The following is a 20,164-nucleotide window of genomic DNA, read 5'->3' as shown; positions in this document are numbered from 1 at the left end:
TATGGCTCGTTTACACCGCAATCCCCATGTTCAGTGAGCAGTTACACATGTGCGTTTGCAAGCATTTTAAATGCATTTACGGCACGTTTGAATGCCATCAGCCTGAAATTCTTCTGAGATCATCCAGAATTCATTGACGGGACTTTGACTTGCAGCTGAGCTCCTTCAAGTGGGTTTTGCATTTCCACAGACTTGTATGGAAATGCAAAAGCCATATGAAGGCCCATTTCAGAATTGTAAGACCTAAAATTTGTGTGACTTTGATGCGACTTGAAGCAATTCCTGTGCAATCTTGAGGTCTGTGGACCTCAAGTCACAACAAAGTTGGACCAAATTAGTGCAGGGACTACTTTGAAGTCGCACAGATATGAACGGTACTCATTGGAAATCATGGGGTACGACTTGTCATGCGCACTTTGCAGTCCCAAGTTGCAGGACAAGTTGCACAAGTGTGAAAGGAGCCGAAGGGTCCCATCGACCCAGGCCCAAAGCTTATTTTGTGAATAAGAAAAAAAAAACAAGATTTGTTTAAAAATAAATGTATTTAATAAATAGAATGCACACAAACTGCTGTTTATGATCACAGCTGATTATGGTGTCACGTGTTTAATCTATTACAGGTTTACCATATTAATTATAAATAAAATAGCTACAAATCAAGGAAAGTGCAAAACCGGTACATAAGGCATACAGTTACCGTGCTGTGGAAGAACACACTGAAAAGTAGCTAGACGGTCTATGGAGTATTGCATTGTGCTAAGGAACGAGTCAAGTGTTACATAAAGATTGCATGTCTAATATCCGGGGTGGGAAGGTTTGTACTGGCTGAGAGACACAAGAAGATATTGTGATCAAGTGGATTATAAATGGCTGGAATAGATATCATTATACACAGCTCAGGCGGTTTGCTTTTCCAGAAGGTTTTATGTCCTTTGTTCAGGTGGAAATCAAATCCCTACTGTGAATTCAAAAAAAGTGTATCATTAAGAAACAGATAGTTTTTGCATGCTCTCCCTGGTGCCTAATGAAACAGTCTCAGGAGTGGCTTTTGAAGAAAGAGATCATTATGAAAATCACATCTGGCAATCTATTGCAACAGTAGAAATAGGTGTGAAAAGGAGACGGTGACTGTATCCAAGTGTAAAGACAATATGAAAATCGGATGGAAAAATTTGTACGATTTTCGGATCGTTAGCACGGTGCTTTTGACAGACGATTTTGCTTTTTCGTCAAACAAAAGCTGGATGTGCAGGCTATAACATTTTTGTCGGATGTGAACTCAACATCCGATTTTAGTTTCATTAGTACGGTTTTCATATGAAAAAAATTTGTAAGAGCAAGAATACGCATGCTCAGAAACGAAAAAAATACATACAAAACTATTCAACACGTTACGTCACTTCTGAAGTTGTATTCTGACGTATGAGAATTTTCGTATGGTTAGTAACCTCTTTACTTTCGACTTGAGACTAGCATGCCACAAAAAATGGACGTTCGGTCGTCCGAAAATCTAAGCGTGTGTACGAGGCTTAAGGTGAGCTTAGGCATTCTGACGAAAAACTAAAATTGTAGTTCAGTTTGCTGAAGTAAGTTCTGACAGAAACAACCACAGAATGAACAAGCTACATGCAATATGATCTCATACCGGCACATGAATTACTGGCTGTCCTGTAAAAAGCTCTTGTCTTCACAGACCGCTCTGTCTTTTTATAGTCTACACTTTCAATATAGAGTATCATTTCTGGCTTTAGGTCACTCGGGACTTGAACTAGAATTGTCAGATAGAATTGAAATATAAAAATACAACTTTATAGTGCTCAGAACTAAATTAAACATGGCCAGGGACTCCCTCAAAATAAGGTAAACAAGGGAAATAGATTTGAAAAGCACCAAAAAGCTTTACAAAAAAGGTATGTAATATACAGTACACCTCCAGTGGTAAAGTAAAAATAAGTGACTTGCACTTTACCAGTCTGACAAAACAATGTAAATCAAGTCATTGATCTACCCTATTCTTCTTTGCTCATCAAAAGCAGAGCACACATTCTGCATCTAAACAGAAAGAGTGAAACAGAAAATTCTGTTTTTATTTGAATTGGATCCCTTTCCAAAGCGGAACTTCACCCTAAATGAGAAGTTCCGCTTTTAAGAATCCTCTCCTCCTCCTCCTCTAACATTATTGGAAGTTTATTTATTTTGGGGAGGGGAGCAGGTAGCTAGTTCTGGAAGGTACCCACTACTACTGAAATCACCTAGGGGATTCCACCGGAAGTTCTCCCCCCTCTCTCTGACTGCAACTTCTTAGGACACATGACAGGTCCCAAGAAGCTGGGGGACCATTCACAAAGCGCAGCAAGACTCACGCATGCGCAGCGGGAAAAGCTGCCTGTGAAGCCACAAGGAGTCACGACTTCCCACACTAAACATGCCGGCGCCAGGAACCTGATGACTGGCGAAGGACCGAGTGAGGACGGCACTGGATCCCTGGACAGGTAAAGGTCCTTCTATTTTTTTTTTTTTTTTAGAGACTGAAGATCCTATTTGAGTGTTCATTTCACTGCTTATTTTTAACCACTTCAGCTCCGGAAGATTTACCTCTCTTCATGACCAGGCAATTTTTTGCGATACGACACTGCGTAACTTTAACTGTCATGCGACGCTGTACACATATAAAATGTTTGTTCTTTTATTCCCACAAATAGAGCTTTCTTTTGGTGGTATTTGATCACATCTGAGGTTTTTATTGTTTTGCACTATAAACAAAAAAAACCTGACAATTTTGAAAGAAAAAAAATATATATATTTTTTACTTTCTGCTATAAAACATATCCAATAAAAAAAAATAAAAAAAATCTAATTTCTTCATCAATTTAGGCCAATATGTATTCTGCTACATATTTTTGGTGAAAAAAATCCCAATAAGTGCATATTGATTTGTTTGCGCAAAAGTAACAGCGTCCACAAACTATGGGATATTTTTCTTTCTTTTTTTTTTTTTTTTCACTAGTCAGGCGATCAACGCCTTATAGCGGAACTGTGATATTGCAGCAGACAAATCAGACACCTAACTGACCCTTTTTGGGGACCAGTGACACTAATATAGTGATCAGTGCTAAAAAATATGAACTGTCACTGTACTAATGCCACTGGCAGGGAAAGAGTTAACATCAGGGGCGATCAAAGTGTTAAATGTGTTCCCTGGGAGTGTTTACTAACTGTGGGGGAAGATAAAGATCCGTGTTCCTGCTTAGCAGAAACACAGGATCATTACATTCCGCTCTCACAGAACGGTGGTCTGCCTTTTTTACATAAGCAGACCGCCGTTCTGCCTGTCCCAAACGACACTGTGTCTGCCGTACGCGCTGATTGGCTCCTGCTGTGTCCAATCACGCAGGAGCGGGACGCTGGTGGCAGACGCGGGTGCCCCAGACCCGGAAGTGTCAGATCATTGGTGGCAATAAACCTGAAAGTTTAGGACTTCCTAAGTCCCTCAATGGAACAGAATTTTTTTCCCTAGTTTTCCAAATCCACAACAGACATATTACCTTTTTCACCTCTATAAATTTTAGTTTCTTAAAAGATCACTTTCAATCAACCAAAATCCAATCTTTTCAATGAATGTGCACACTAGGTCATGCAATAACAGTGCTGAATTATATATAGTGCACAGCAAAGTAGTAAAAGCAGAACTAAAAATTGAAAACTCGCCTATCCAGCAGTGCCTCGCTGGCATCTACTTCTGAGTGATGGTCTTCAGGCCTCTTCATTAGCAGGCGGGGGGTGAGGTCACCCCTGTGCATGCGCAGAAGCTAGCCAATCTCGGCACTCGGAGACCAGCCAGCTCAGTTTACAGCGTCAGAGAAGACAGCAAGCAGACAGGTAGAAGCATTTTATTGCAGAAGGGATAGCACGTCTCTTCTGCAATAAAAGCTTGTCTGCTTGCTGTTTCTTACATCGGAACTTATGGATGGTATGTAAGCTGTGTGCTGCTTGGGAAAACCCTTGTGAGTTATTTTAGATCCAGTGCTCAACCACCCCAGAACTGTTACTGAACTTTCCAAAAGGCAGCCAGATCTGCATACAGTTTACATGCTTCTATGAGTGGAAAGAGTATATAGCATTGAGAAACCCTTCCTAAGGACTCACATTCCTTGGCGCTATGATCTTGTTGTAATAGGTTCATATTTTCCTTCGTGTACTTCCCCAGAACCTCCCACTCTGAAGAGGGTGCATACCAATGGCTCTCAGAATTTTTTTGCACTGGAACTTTAAATCAGTAGAAAATAATGTAATCTAAGGTACACTTAAAGTGTTATTAAACCCAGGACCCTGCATCCACTATATCACGTCTCCCGTAGTACTCAGAACATGGAAATGCAATAGTTTTCGTAAATATAAACGACTTAATACCTTTTCTCATCAGCTGTATATAGCAGTCTTGTGACTTCTATCAGTGTCTGGTTAAAGCTTGTAGGAGGAATTTTCATTCTACTCTGACTGTCATATGAGGCTGCAGGACCCCTGACCCTCGGTCTAGACAGTGCTGATTGGCCCTGTGCTAATCACATTTACCCTTTCAAGAAAAAAAAAAAAAAATCTCTCAGCAATACACACCAAACTGAGCATGTGTACAGTGCCGCCAAGGCTCTGTTCTATCAGGAGCTGGATTGGGGACTGTGGAAGAAGGGGAGGATCATGGAAGACAGGATCGAACAACCTTTTTACACAATGCACAGGATTAACCCCTTAGGTTCCACGGTGAGTATAACAAGCATGCTTTACTGCATATACAGACTGATTTTACTGTTGTGGGTTTAGTAACATGTTAAGTTACTCTCCCCTGCTTCACTGATTGGCCTGAAAAGGACTTATTATTTAGCAAATATCACAAAATATAACCATAAGGTAAAGATTTACATGAACCCTGAATACTAAAGGTTGGTATATATTCCAGTAGACATCAGAGAACTGAGGCGGTGTTTAGCCAATAACGGTGTATTCATAAAAGCAGCTGTCCACATCTTTCAGGGGTAATGGTCCAAGACTCCTCCGAACAGTAAATTCACAATGGGGAATATGCATTATCCAGTTGTACCTAGAAATGGACATAAATAAATTAGAGCTGTGCAAATTAAAGCTTAATTCCTCGATTAATCGTTAATTTTTTTGATCATTTAAAATTTTTTTTGATCGGTAGGCTGCCTGCCCTGGGGCCGCTTTGGGCCAAGCTGTAGCTGCAGTGCAGCGCTCCGCTCCCTTCTCCTCCACTATATGTCATACACAGTCTGCGGGCATCTCCCGCTGTGTGTCTCCGAGCTGAGTGTGAAAACTTTGGCCGCACTGTGAGAAAAGTCCCGCCCTCCTCCTAGATCAGCTCGTGTGGTAGACGCAGTGTTCTGTCTATCAAACGAGCTGATCTAGGAGGAGGACGGGACTTTTCTCACAGCGCAGCCAACGTTTTCACACTCAGCTCCAAGACACACAGCGGGAGATGCCAACAGACTGTGTAATCCAGGCACAGGCACTGACTACAGTGAGGCTGCGATTATGGGCACGGTGAGACTGCAGTATGGGCACGGTGAGACTGCATTATGGGCACGGTGAGGCTGCCATTATAGACACGGCGAGGCTGCCATTATAGGCACGGTGAGACAGCATTATGGGCACTGTGAGACAGCATTATTGGCGCGGTGAGGCTGCGATTATGGGCACGGCGAGACAGCATTATGGGAACGGTGAGGCTGCGATTATGGGCATGGTAAGTCTGAGATTATGGGTCGGGGAGACTGCATTATGGCAACAGTTAGGCTGCGATTATGGGCACGGTAAGTCTGAGATTTTGGGCACGGTGAGACTGCATAATGGGCACGGTGAGGTTGTGATTATGGGCACGGTGAGACTGCATAATGGGCACGGTGAGGTTGTGATTATGGGCACGGTGAGACTGCATAATGGGCACGGTGAGGTTGTGATTATGGGCACGGTAATGCTGAGATTATGGGCACGGTGAGGCTGAGTTTATGAAGTGTGACGTCCTAGCCATGCCCCGCTATGACCGGCTTCGGCCATTGCCATAACAACAGTGCTAAATCAGCTAAAAGTAGTTGGATCTGTATGTGCGTTATAATTAATCGAAATTAGTCGATTAATTGATTTTTAAAAAATCGATTAATTGAACACGAAAATTTTAATCAGTAACAGCCCTAAAATAAATGCATAGATCATGCCATTGAAGGGTGGGCCACCATCACAGGTCTTTTCCCATTTTTATAATATTAGCACTACAGAAGCTAAAATGTTTTTAAAAAGTTCAAATGACGCAAAGCCACTCAAGACTTTAGCATATGCAGATGAGAACACCTACCAAAGTTCTATACCATACTCAAGTGAACAAAGTCAAAACACTGGAATATTCACAAGACTAGAACAAACTGTAACCCAACCAAAACAATTCCTACTTATTGGAGCAATAAGCTACCCATACGGCTGTCTAAAACTGTAGCTGACTGCAAATCAGTCACTGTACTAGTAGTTTTCAAAATTTCTTTCTTGCAAGTAAAGAAAAATCTGCTTTTTAAAAAAAAAATGGTATAACATAACCACTAATATATAAACAATGTAATTACATTTCTGTATTGTAGTCAAGAGACCACTGTCAAAAAACATTTGTATGCAGTTAGAAATTGTAATGATACAGTGCCTTACAAAAGTATTCACACCCCTTGGCTTTTTACCTATTTTGTTAAATACAGCGTTTAGTTCAATGTTTTTTTAATCTGAATTATATGTGATGGATCAAAACACAATAGTCTAAGTTGGTGAGGTAAAATTAGAAAAATATAAACATAAAACTATTTTTCAGAAATAAAAAACTGATAATTGCCATGTGCGTATGTATTCACCCTTTTTGTTCTGAAGCCCATAAAAAGCTCTTGTGCAACCAATTACACTAACCAAACACTGCCATGAAGACCAAGGATCTCTACAAACAAGTAGGGGACAATGTTGTTGAGAAGTACAAGTCAGGGTTAGGTTAGAAAAACATAAAATGGCACCTTTTGATTTTGCAAAAAGGCACGTGGGAGACTCCCAAAATGTATGGAGGGAAGGTGCTCTGGTCTGATGAGACTAAAATTTAACTTTTTGGCCATCAAAGAAAACGCTATGTCTGGCACAAACCCAACACATCACATCACCCAAAGAACACAATCCCCACAGTGAAACATGTTTTTCAGCAGTCTGGACTGGGAAACTGGTCAGAGTTGAGGGAAAGATGGATGGTGCTAAATACAGGGATATTCTTGAGCAAAACCTGTACCACTCTGTGTGTGATTTGAGGCTAAGACGGAGGTTCACCTTCCAGCAGGACAATCACCCCAAACACACTGCTAAAGCAACACTTGATGGGTTTAAGGGGAAACATGTAAATGTGTTGGAATGGCCTAGTCAAAGCCCAGACCTCAATCCAATAGAAGATCTGTGGTCAGACTTAAAGATTGCTGTTCACAAGCGCAAACCATCCAACTTGAAAGAGCTGGAGCAGTTTTGCAAGGAGGAATGGGCAAAAATCCCACTGGTAAGATGTGGCAAGCTCAAAGAGACTTATCTAAAGCAACTTGGAGCTGTGATAGCCGCAAAAGGTGGCTCTACAAAGTATTGACTTTAGGGGGGTGAATAGTTATGCACATTGACGTTCTCTGTTATTTTGTCCTATTTGTTGTTTGCTTCACAATAAATAAAAAAAAATCTTCAAAGTTGTGGGCATGTTCTGTAAATAAATGATGCAAATTCTCAAACAATTTATGTTAATTCCAGGTTGTGAGGCAACAAAACACGAAAAATGCCAAGGGGGTGAATATTTTTGCAAGGCACTGTACTTGCTTCCTTGTAATATTAGTGACATTGGGGATGGTCTGTACACAGCTTGTGTTTTCCTCCACAAATCTAGTTTCATGCTCGTGCTTTTGGATCAATGCTCCCCCCCCCCCCAACATTGGGGTTGATCAACTGAATGTAGCATACAGACTCTCCCACCCACACTGGCATCTATGTGTCAGATTTTGAATGTATAATTGAGCTGTGCTCTTTTTGTTTTTTCTCTAGTAAAAATTGGGGTAACACTTTAAAGCGGATCACATAGACCAATCGAAATTCAGCTGGTTCTGGCCAAATTGCGATCAGTGTGTGGCTATCCCTGCTCAGCGGAAGTTGATCTTTTGAGCGGGACAAGTTAAAAAAACTTTTGTCGTGTACTTGACAGTGGTGTATCCCGCTGTCAGACTTCAATGTCCCGGTGGGGGGATTTTGCCATCCATCTCACCTGTAGCCACCTTAAAGCAGTTGTAACCCTAATAAATTAAAAAAAAAAAAAAAAGAAGATCCTGTTCTTTTAAAGCACGAATAACAGCACAGTGTTTGTGCTGTGTCATTTGTCCCCTTGTATAATCTAAAATACCTGGCTGATCCTGCCTGGTGCTGCCCCCCCCTGTAAACTGACCACGTTTTTCATGGTTGCTGATCCATGATTACCGTGGTCAGTTTATGTGCCTCCGTCATCCCTCTGTCCCTCCTTGCTCCCCCTCCCTGTCTGTCAGCTAGTCTCTGCAAAATATGCCGCTTTATACATTTTTTCAGAGTGCCACTTGTCGCTCACGTGACCACCCACCACTCTCCTCCTCTCCTTCCAGGTGATGTCAGCAGGGGATTCTCAGCTCCTCCCGCTATAGTTCTCAGATCGGGTGAGGAGAGCGGAGGGCGGTCACGTGAGCGCCGAGCGGAACTCTGAAATAAGGTATAAAGTGCCATATTTTTTTATAAAGAACATACACTGGGGAACATAACGTAATCTAACACTGGGGATTCTAATAAGCAAGCAAAGTGGCTATACAAGCACTTTGAATCAATGCCAGAATGAGCTCACCTGCAGGCACTACTTTGACTCCTTTCAAGCCAATTGGACTTGTGTCCTTTATTTTACTGCAGTGGCTGGTCCATGCTGATTTCCATAGACTGGTAAATCTCTTTAAGAAAAAGTAACGCTGTGTCTTCTGATGTCCTGAGAAGAGAGGAGAAACGGTGAGTAATATAGAAAGAAATTAAGAACACCTCTTCCAAACAGCATTAAAACAGGTAAAGAAAACGCCTAATTCTGGCACCAATCCAGTCCATATCCTATCCAATTGACAATGCCCTAAGGTTACCCACAGAGTAGTCAGAGGCCTGAAAATGTGTACTTTTCAAGTGGGTTGATTTTTTAAGAAAGATCACGAGGAAGATCAGACTGCAGTGATGTTTTTTTTTTTTTTTTTTTTTTACTTGCTTTGCAGTCAGGCTGCAGTGCAGAATACAGTGGGGGAAATAATTATTTGATCCCCCGCAGATTTTGTAGGTTTGCCCACTTACAAAGAAATGAAGGGTCTAGAATTGTTATCATAGGTGTATTTTAAATGATAGCAACAGAATATCTACCAAAAATCCAGAAAAACACATTAAACAAATGTTATAAATTGAGTTGCAGTTCAGTGAGTAAAATAAGTATTTGATTCCCAAGCAAAACATGACTTAGTACTTGGTGGAGAAACCCTTGTTGGCAAGCACAGAGCTAAGAAGTTTCTTGTAGTTAGTGACCAGGTTTGCACACATCTCAGGAGGGATTTTGGTCCACTCTTCTTTACAGATCTTCTCTAAATCCCTAAGGTTTCTTGGCTGTCTCCTGGCAACTCGAAGTTTTAGCTCCCTCCATACATTTTCTATATGATGAAGGTCTAGAGACTGGCTAGGCTACTCCATGACCTTAATGTGCTTCTTCTTCAGCCACTCCTTTGTTGCCTTGGCGGTATGTTTTGGGTCATTGTCATGCTGAAAGACCCATCTTCAGTGTCGTCCATTGGCCCGTCAATGAGCCAAAGTCAGTCTGTACCTTTAGCAGAGAAACAGCCCCAATGCATAATGTTTCCACCTCCATGCTTGACTCCAGGGATGGTGTTCTTAGGGTCATTGTCAGCATTTTTTTCCTCCAAACACGGCAAGTCCCCCTCCTCAGGAAGGCAAATGCACAGTCATGGCAATTAATATCTAAATGATTCAGAGAAGAATTGGGAGTAAGTGCTGAGGTCAGATGAGACCAAAATAGAGCTCTTTGGCATTAACTCGACTTGCCGTGTTTGGAGAAAAAAAAATGCTGACTATGACCCTAACAACACCATCCCTACAGTCAAGCACGGGGTTGGAAACATTATGCTTTGGGCTGTTTATCTGCTTAAGGTACAGGATAACTTTGCCGGATTGAGGGGCCAATGGACAGGGCCATATATTGTAAAATCTTGGATGAGAACCTTCTTTCGTCAGCCCGACCACTGAAGATGGGTCATGGATGAGTCTTCCAACAGGACAATGACCCAAAACATACTGCCAAGGCAACAAAGGAGTGGCTCAAGAAGAAGCGCATTAAGGTCATGGAGTGGCCTAGCCAGTCTCCAGACCTTAATCCTATAGAAAATGTATGGAGGGAGCTGAAACTTTGAGTTGCCAAGCGACAGCCAAGAAACATTAAGAATTTAGAGAAGATCTGTAACGAGTGGACCAAAAACCCTCCTGAGATGTGTGCAAACCTGGTCACCAACTACAAGAAACGTCTTACCTTTGTGCTTGCCAACAAGGGTTTCTCCACCAAGTTCTAAGTCATGGTTTGCTTGGGGATGAAATACTTATTTTACTCTCTGAACTAGCAACTTCATTTATAGCATTTGTTGTATGTGTATTTTCTGGATTTTTAGTTGATATTCTGTTTCTATTATTTAAAATACACCTATGATAAAAATTACAGATCCTTAATTTCTTTGTAAGTGGGCAAACTTACAAAATCTACAGGGGATCAAATAATTATTTCCCTCACTGTATGTATAAAATATGGCATATGTGTTGGTGTTCAACTGCACTAACTTGCTATGTGCTGGCAGAAAGCTGTATTCCAACACTGGCCCTCCTCAGTGCTTCCATCAGAAACATTAATCCTCCCCTGTATTTCAGCCTAAATCTAGAGAGTGTCCAGAATGGCAATTGTACTGTAGTGTAATATGCCCAGTGTGGGTTGTGGAGCAATTAGTGAGAAGTTAATATTGACATTTATCATTACAGTGAAAAGAATACAAAATATACAGAATACAACCATTACCAGTAACACAGGTGGCTCTGAAGTGCAAACAGATATTCATTGAAGCTCTCGATCGGTTTCTCTTGGAGAACATAGTCAAAGCGTTGTCCTCCATTCAACATCCCCACGTCAATGTGAACAGGCTCTTCCTTCTCAGGTGCTTCTTCTGATTTCTCTTACAAGACAGAATCAAAGTGAAATTAAACCTTTTATAAGCACTTTCAGCAGGCGATTTATTAATTTTCTGAGAATGCAGCTCCATTTTAAGCTGGAGCCATGGCCACTGCTCAGGTTTCCTGTTTCAGGGTGTCTCCTTTATATTGCAGCATCCTGTGGAGCCATCCTTACATGTAGGGATTAGAATTGTCCTTACCTACACTGTGTGCAACAATAGCAGCACACAGTGCTGCAGCCTAGGATGGCAAAGCACTCTCCTGCTCCTCCAAGCTAACAGATTGCATGGAGACAGCCTTGCCCACTGTTACCTAATTCTTGATAGGACCAGAAGTTTAGGGAAGCAACTCTGTGAGACCAGGAGACAGCAGCATTAAAAGTGATGAACTGCAAGTTCTGGGGTAAGAAGTTTAACATATAGCGTAATGGGAAATGTTTATTTTAGTGTGTTAAACTAAAAAATACGTAACAATGTGGATGGCGTGCTGCTCCAGTTAAGTGTTTTACTTATCAAGCCCTTTAGAGTGGTGAACACAGTTTGATGTCAGCAGTAGCTTAAGATGAGCAGGCGGTGCAGGAGTAACACAGTTATAATTAAACTAAAAAATGCTGAGGGTTTAATATTACATTAAAGTAATTTTCATCCTGATGCAACACATTTTACTCAGAAATTAACTCTCTCTCTGAGGTGGGGGGAGTTTCTGCATACCACTAAACCTGGGGGACTTGGTCAAACTATCTGGGGATAAGACCTTTAATATTTGATTTAAATAGCTTAGGAAACATGGAAATCTCCTTCATGTTTGGGCCTCGGTTGTAGCATGGATATGTTCTCTCCTTCTATACAGCACTGTGAATTGTACGGAATTACTGCATCTGTGACCGCACCACCAAAACAAGTTCCAGCACTGCAGACAGAATATGTAACTGCTGCTTCTGGTCTTATTAAAAGCCAAGCAATACGACAAGAGGTAACCCTTTATGGCACCACACCAAGGGGGTCATAAGAAAAAATAGCTCTAGTTTCTCTAGCCCTATAAGTGGGCGTTACGTTTTCAATCTCCATTATTTAGAAATGATAGTTATTTTCTGAAAAATATTGACAAAACCAACGAACTGGGCTAATTCTTACCTCTTCTATAGGTATTACCACCAAATAGATCTGAGCACCTGGCTGCCCTTAAAGCGGTTGTATACCCGCTGTTTTTTTTTTTTTCCTACACCTGCAAGGGAAAAGGCTAGTATGCACCTCATACTAGCTCATTATGAGATACTCACCTTAGAACGAGGCGCCGGCATCTCATCCTGTCCACGCCGAAGGAGCTGACATTTCCCCTCGGTGTGTCTTCCGGGTATCGCAGCTCCGGCGCTGTGAGTGGCCGGAGCCGCGATGTCGTCACTCCCGCGCATGCGCGCGGGAGACTTCTGTCCGGCAAGCTCCGGAGTTTGCCAGGCTGTCAGCCGAGAAACCCCTGTGCGCATGCGCCGCTGCAGTCAGCGGCTCATTGCGAGGGGAATATCTCCTAAACTGTAAAGGTTTAGGAGATTTTTTTTTTACTTTTACCTACAGGTAAGCCTATAATAAGGCTTACCTGTAGGTAAAAAAATAGGTATACAACCACTTTAACTGAGTGCTACAACCAGAAACTAAAGACATCTACTGAGTACATGGCCTTTCTCTTGTTAATGCGGGAGTCCGGCAACCAATCTTTTTTTTTTTTTTTTTAGGCCATTGAGACACTTTGCTAACCCCAAAATAATACTCACAGTTTGGGTGTAATATTTCCGCCTCTGTCTGTTTTCGTACTGAAGAATAACTTAAAAAATGTGATGCTGGCTGTTTCCATCTTGCTTGTGGGCATGTGAAGCATTGATTTCCTGGATGCGGTGAATGCTGTTCATTCACAGCTTGTTCACCCGCATGATCATTGTTCCCGCACTGAATCTTGGGAAGCCTGACACTAAGCTCCCAGGAGACAGTGCGGCGCCGGGGAAAGGCAATAAACACGCCTACTCCCATGGGAGGAGAGACAGGAAGTGCCACAATAAAGTACAATATAAAGGTAGTTACAGTGATTTAAAAAAATTTTGTGCGGCATTTGAACATCTATGCAATTAAGGGCAGGAGGCGGTGCCTAGTAGAGCAGACATGCATTGTTAGAGCTCCACACCGCTGAGGAGAGAAGAGAAGGATAAAGCGGAGCCTGCAGGCTCAAAAGGTATCCATTTGAACCTTTTTGCCCCAGGGAACAAACTGTGAAAGTTTGGGCAGGAAATATGGTACTGGGAGGAAACCGTGGCAGAAATAAAAATCACCTCACAAAGAGCTCACAGGCACTCACTGCAGCTGAAGCAGCTCCAGTCACCTCACAAGATACAGCATCAGGGCGCTCTCACAGACAGAAAATGTCACAGCAAGACTCTCCATTTGAGTCAGATACAGAACAAATCCTCTCACAAACTTCTCCACAAGCCTCCTCAGTATCCCCAGTAATATTATTACAATTTGAAAAGATGCTTCATAAGGCTTTAAAACAAACCTCAGACCAAATAACAAAAAGCCTAACCAAAGAAATAAGAGAGCTGGGAAACCGCACCGCAGCCTTAGAAATAAAAATGGATGAAATTGAAATTACAACCCAAGAAAATATAACAGAATTGGAACAATTAAAAAAGGAGAATTTAATACTTCAAACTAAGCTCGAAGATTACGAAAATAGAGCCAGACGTTCAAACTTACGCATAAGGGGAATACCTGAAACTGTGACAGACCTGCAATCTACTATTACTGCTCTATTACAAGAACTAAAGCCAGATATCCCTATTGAACGTTTAGAACTGGACAGAGTACACAGAGCCCTCACAGCCAAAAAGAAAGATGGACCCCCACGTGATATAATCACAAAATTTCATTATTACAGAACGAAAGAACAAATACTAATTGCTGCAAGAGAAAAAAAGGAACTTAATTTTCAAGGACACAATTATCAAATTTTTGCTGACCTATCCCAACTTACTATTACTAAAAGACGATCCATGAAACCCCAACTAATGGAACTGCAACGCCACAACATTATGTATCAATGGGGCTTCCCCTTTTCAGTCAGATTTAACTACCAAGGTACAATTTACAGAAGCAGATCAGCAGATGAACTACAACAAACCCTTTTAAAATTAAATCTGACAGAACCCACAAGCAGCAACACTCCCACACGCAGAAGAATGGCATCATCTTCACCTTCAGGCAGCACCCAGAAAATTTCAGAACAAAATGGGAATCATCATTCTCACAAAAGAGGCCGTTATGCCACATCATCCATGGACCAAGAAGATTCAATGGACTGACATCCTAATTCCTGATATCTCTTCATTTATTATACTAAGAGATGGTTCTCTATAAAAAAAACCTATATTTATAACTGAATGTAACTGCATTCTGATAGTCACACACTGTGTGGGATCATGTTACATTCCAGTTATATTTCTTATTACTTCTGATTCATATAGCCTTAGAATATATAAGTGAAATAAGGAAATTCTTGTTCAGTTATATATTATCAGGTAATAACAATAGATTTATTACTTTTTAGGACAAATATGTTCAATAATCCAGAAGTAATGGAAGCTTTTTCTTTCTTTTCTTAAAACAAATATATTATTACCTAACTAGTTCCTAGAATTATGTTTTTGTTTAATCTAATCTGAAGCAATACAACCTCAATTTTATGAGTTAACATATCTAAACAGTTACGTATGAATAAAATATGTAATTGTTTACTCTAAAAGGGTTAAAATCCCAAAATAATTCAAACTATCTTCATCAATACCAAAGTTATTAACAGTACCTTTCTAACTGAATTATTTAGCCTAGGGCAAGACTAACCATATACAACCACCCTGGAATAAATAATTTCAACAAAAACTATATTCTGCACTCCAATTAATGAAACATCATTTTGATGTCTTTTGACATAGCACTTCTCTCCTGTAAGCGGAAGATCCGTGTACCCCCATTAGCCCTCCTCATTCTCCCAACCATATTATGTGGGAGTGTGACGAAGGCACTTATTCCCCTGAGAGAGATATTTATTCTCTTTCACGGGTAAATTGTGATTACTTACAAAAAATAATTTATACAATGTATCATCTAATCTCATATGTTTTTTGTTTACTCTTTACTCCAGAATTCACTGGTTTCTTTTCTATCTATTCATCTCTTCAGTCCACACAGGTTGATCTGCGCAGTCAGCTCTGCATAACAAAAAGGAAGTCAAAACTATTTGATCTATTGCCATGGCACCACTGAATATACTTTCCCTGAATGTTCAGGGAATAAATGTCCCTCAAAAAAGGACCAAAGCCTTCCGTACTTTCCATAACAAGAAGGCTCACATAGTATGCCTCCAAGAAACACACTTCACCAAAGATTCTACTCCAAAATATATTTCTCCTTTTTATCAACAAATTTACACGGCTTCTGCCTGTACCAAGCAAAGGGGAACTCTAATTGCATTTCACCGATCCACACCATTCACCTTATCATCAGAAATTAAAGACCCAGAAGGTAGATACCTGATACTCATGGGTTATATAATGGATACAGCAATCACTGTGATTTCCTACTACGCTCCTAACAAACAACCTACACCATTCCTCTCACATATATTACAAGTGATTAATACACACAAAATAGGAACAGTAATAATGTGTGGGGATTCGAACCAGGTCCTCCTCCCATTTCTAGATAAATCACCTTTTACACCATCCAAAATAACCTCTAGATTACCTTTTTCTCAACTTCTTTCCAAATACAATCTGGTAGATTCATGGAGAGAAAGTAACCCAATGAAAAAGAAATTCACTTATTTCTCGCACCCTCATCAAACCTTCACCAGAATAGATCATATTTTTCTAACAATAGGAATGATACCAGAAATTATTGCATCAGATATAATTCCGATTCCGTGGTCTGACCATAATGCAGTATACACTACTATAGCCTCAGCCATACCAAAAGCGCATGACCCAACGTGGTACTTACCGGACATAATGCTCAAACACCCACTACATCAGATGGCCATTGAACAAGCTTTAAAGGAATACATATCAATTAATAATACAACAGACATCTCCCCAATAACACTGTGGGAAGCTCATAAGCCTGTCTTGCGTGGTACAATACAAAGACAAATGGCACTATTTAAACGGGAACGCAAAAATCTAGCAAAAAAACTAGAACTCAATTTTAATGCAGCCTACATATCATTTCAAGATAATCCATCTCAGAGTACAAAATCTCATCTGGAAAAATCTAGATTGGAATACGATCTATTTCTCACTGAGTCAGTTGATAAATCCCTCAAACGCTCCAAACACAATTTCTACATGAATACAAACAAACCAGGTACATATTTGGCTCGGGCATTAAATTCAACTAACAAATCTTTCAAACCAATACGTTTGAAATTATCAAAAAATGTTTACACTTGTAATCCAGTTAAAATAGTCCATAAATTTCACTCACATCTCGCAACTTTATACAAGACAAACAATGAATTTAATCCTACAGAGGCTGAATCCTTCTTCTCAAAAATAACCTTACCTGAGTTATCTCAGAATCAAAAAAGCAGTTTGGATGAGCCTATAACTAAAGATGAAGTTGCTAACGCCATAAAAGACCTAAAACTTAACAAAAGACCAGGCCCAGACGGCTACTCGGCTTTATACTATAAAACATTCTCAGAAATACTCTCTCCCATTCTCACTGAAACTTTTAACAAACTTCTAGATGGACATTCTTTTCGGCAAGAAACACTAATGGCAATTGTTTGTATGATCCCAAAACCCCTTTCTGATGATACTTCCTGTGTGAATTATCGGCCTATCTCTCTGTTAAACCTCGATATTAAATTATTAGCAAAAATAATAGCAAAACGCCTCAATAGCATTATAGGAAAATTAATACATAGAGATCAAGTAGGCTTCATGCCAAATAGACAGGCAGGTGATAATATACGCAGGGCAGTGTTATTGGCACATATTGCTAAAAAACGGAAAATCCCTTTATGTTTTCTATCTCTCGATATTAAGAGGGCATTTGACACAGTATCCTGGCAATATATGCAATATTCATTACAAAAATGGGGTTTTGGACCCCACTTTTTAACATGGATCAAAGCATTATATAATAAACCCAAAGCCTATATAAAATATGCTGGATACAAATCTGAAGCCTTTAATATCGAAAGAGGCACCCGACAGGGTTGCCCATTATCTCCCTTATTATTTGCCCTTATACTCGAACCCATGGCCCAATACATCAGAACAAACCAAACTATAACTGGCATTGAAGTAGGAGGTATTACACACAAATTATGTATATTTGCAGACGATATATTACTTTTTCTATCATCACCACAGGTCTCTGGTCCTAACTTAATACCAGCTCTTGATGGGTTTGCAGCCCTATCCGGCCTTATGATTAATCCTAAGAAATGCCTAGTGCTTAATATTTCACTCACAAACATGGAATTGATCCCGGCTAGGGCTGCACTCCCATTCACATGGGCAGAAAAATCAATCCCATATCTTGGAATTAATTTAACAGCATCTCATTCTGACTTATTCTCAACCAATTATCCTCCTGTATTAAGACAGATCACAAATCTAATAAAACAATGGTCGCAACTTCCTTTATCCTGGATGGGGAAGATTAATGCAATCAAAATGACTATTCTACCCAAATTGCTTTATCTATTCAGAGTCCTCCCTATTCCAATTCCTTCCTATTTTTTGAGAATAGTACAAAAAAGAGCAACTTCGTTTATATGGGGCTCTTCTAAACCACGTATACCTATACACACACTACATCTTCCCAAAAATAAAGGAGGCCTGGGATACCCTAATTTTACTAACTACTACAGAGCAGCACATTTGGCCAGTCTGTCCAAATACCATGCAAAACAGGAAATCCCATTATGGGTATTTATAGAGGCTTCAGAAAATGACCCTCTATTAATATCAAATTTATTATGGCTTGATCCTAAAGACCGCTTTAAAATTCATAATCCCATAACTAAACACTTCTTATCTCTCTGGGATAAACTAAAAACCAAATATCAGTTACAATCTCCACACAATCCTCTCCTTTCTTTTATCAGAAATCCGTCCTTTTATCCGGCATGGATCTACCCAAATTCTTTTAAAGCTTGGACAACATCAGGCATTCAGACACTAAATGACTTCATAGCATCTAAATCATTCCTTTCATTCCCATCGCTTAGAGAAAAATATGATCTACCAAACTCTGAGATATTTAGATATCTCCAAATCAAAAATTTCTATACACCATTCCTAAAGGGGGATACACCATTATCCCAATTATCCATTTTTGAATCAATCTGTACAAAAGATCCATTTGCTAAAGGTACAATTTCATCACTTTATAATCAATTATATGGAGTAGCAAATCTTAATAGACCCTCTTACGTTCAGAGGTGGGAGGAGGACCTGGGACGAACTTTAGAAGACACGGACTGGTCTAACATATGGCTCACATCTAAGTCATCTTCACCCAACATCTTAGCACTGGAGACAAATTATAAAGTCCTAACTCGCTGGTACCTTGTACCCGCTAGAGTGGCAAAATATTCACCTAATACCTCAGCTCTTTGCTTTCGAGGATGCCCAGAAATAGGCACATATTTACACATATGGTGGACATGCCCAGTAATCCAAACCTTCTGGAAGGAAGTCTTCGTGATTGTATCTAAAATATTTAAAAAAATAATACAACCAGATCCATATTTAACTTTACTTAATCTAAAACCGGAATGGTTAACACTCTCTCAATTCAAACTTATGATCCAACTAATAACGGCTGCAAAACAAACAGTGGCCAAGACATGGAAATCTCCTACATTGGTACTAGCAGAAACAATTCACAGAATGAATAATACAATGTCCCATGCTAAGATGGTAGCCATTGATCAAAATCAAATTCCAAAATTTGAAAAACTTTGGCATCCTTGGATAAAACAACAGTTCCTGTCAAACTTCAATGACTCTGTCCTGTTGCCATGGTAACAGATTAAATGACTTACAGAGACACCCATTCTAAGGCTTCAAAGAGAACTAAAAAGAATAATAAACTGACGAGCGGGACAACCTTGTGGACCATACCTCTACCTTTCAACCCTTTTTCTTCTTTCTCTTTCCTTTTCTCCACCTTACGATTAAAGCTCATTATCAGAATTTATTTGACCTATATACACTCTACTTGTAAACAATATGTATAGTAGGTATAAATCATTTAAATACCTACAAAACTAACTAAGGAAATGATATATATCTTTAATTTAGGTTTACGTGAACCCAATGTTTAATATTTGAAATTTCATGATATTTACCTATATAAACCCTACTGTAAAACAATGAGCTTACTTTATAGATCCTTGTAAACTTACTTTATGTATCTTTATAACATTGTATACTCAATAAACTTCTTTTGACAAGGAACATCTATGCAATTAACTGAAGGGGGTAAGATTAAGTTAAAAATTTGAGTGGAACCCCGCTTTAATACATTAGATAAATGAATTACCAGCTTTGTCTACGGTCAATGGGAGTTCAGAAACAGATAGTGTTGCAGCCTCAGCAGTGGGAGGTGGTAAGGAAGGCACAGGGGGTCGGGTGAAAGTTTGCCAAGCTACACGTAGTGAACCCAGGATGTCTGTGCCCATCCGCGTGAGTCCTTCCTTCAGTTCTGGATGAAAAAGAAAACTAGTTGAGATGCCAAATACATACGTAAACTTACAATATATTGCATGTGAAAAAAAG

The 20,164-nt window shown here is 40.1% G+C and overlaps 1 protein-coding gene across 1 annotated transcript in view; it reads right to left on the bottom strand.

Annotated features, from left to right (window-relative positions):
* Positions 1–523: 523 nt before the first annotated feature.
* DDHD2 (DDHD domain containing 2) overlaps positions 524–20,164 on the bottom strand; it is a 65,353-nt gene continuing 45,712 nt past the window's right edge. The window contains exons 15-18 of the mRNA XM_073622345.1: positions 19,929–20,090; positions 11,174–11,327; positions 8,921–9,055; positions 524–5,095 (exon numbers count right to left, since the gene is read on the bottom strand). Of these exons, the coding sequence (XP_073478446.1) occupies positions 8,974–9,055; positions 11,174–11,327; positions 19,929–20,090 (398 nt within the window). The 3' untranslated portion in view covers positions 524–5,095; positions 8,921–8,973. The remainder of the gene's footprint in view (positions 5,096–8,920; positions 9,056–11,173; positions 11,328–19,928; positions 20,091–20,164) is intronic.

The sequence above is a fragment of the Aquarana catesbeiana genome, linkage group LG03 (assembly GCF_042186555.1).
Source record: "Aquarana catesbeiana isolate 2022-GZ linkage group LG03, ASM4218655v1, whole genome shotgun sequence".
Classification (NCBI taxonomy): Eukaryota; Metazoa; Chordata; class Amphibia; order Anura; family Ranidae; genus Aquarana; species Aquarana catesbeiana.
Note: the sequence above shows the minus strand (reverse complement) of the source record. Positions and strands in the feature narration are given on the sequence as shown.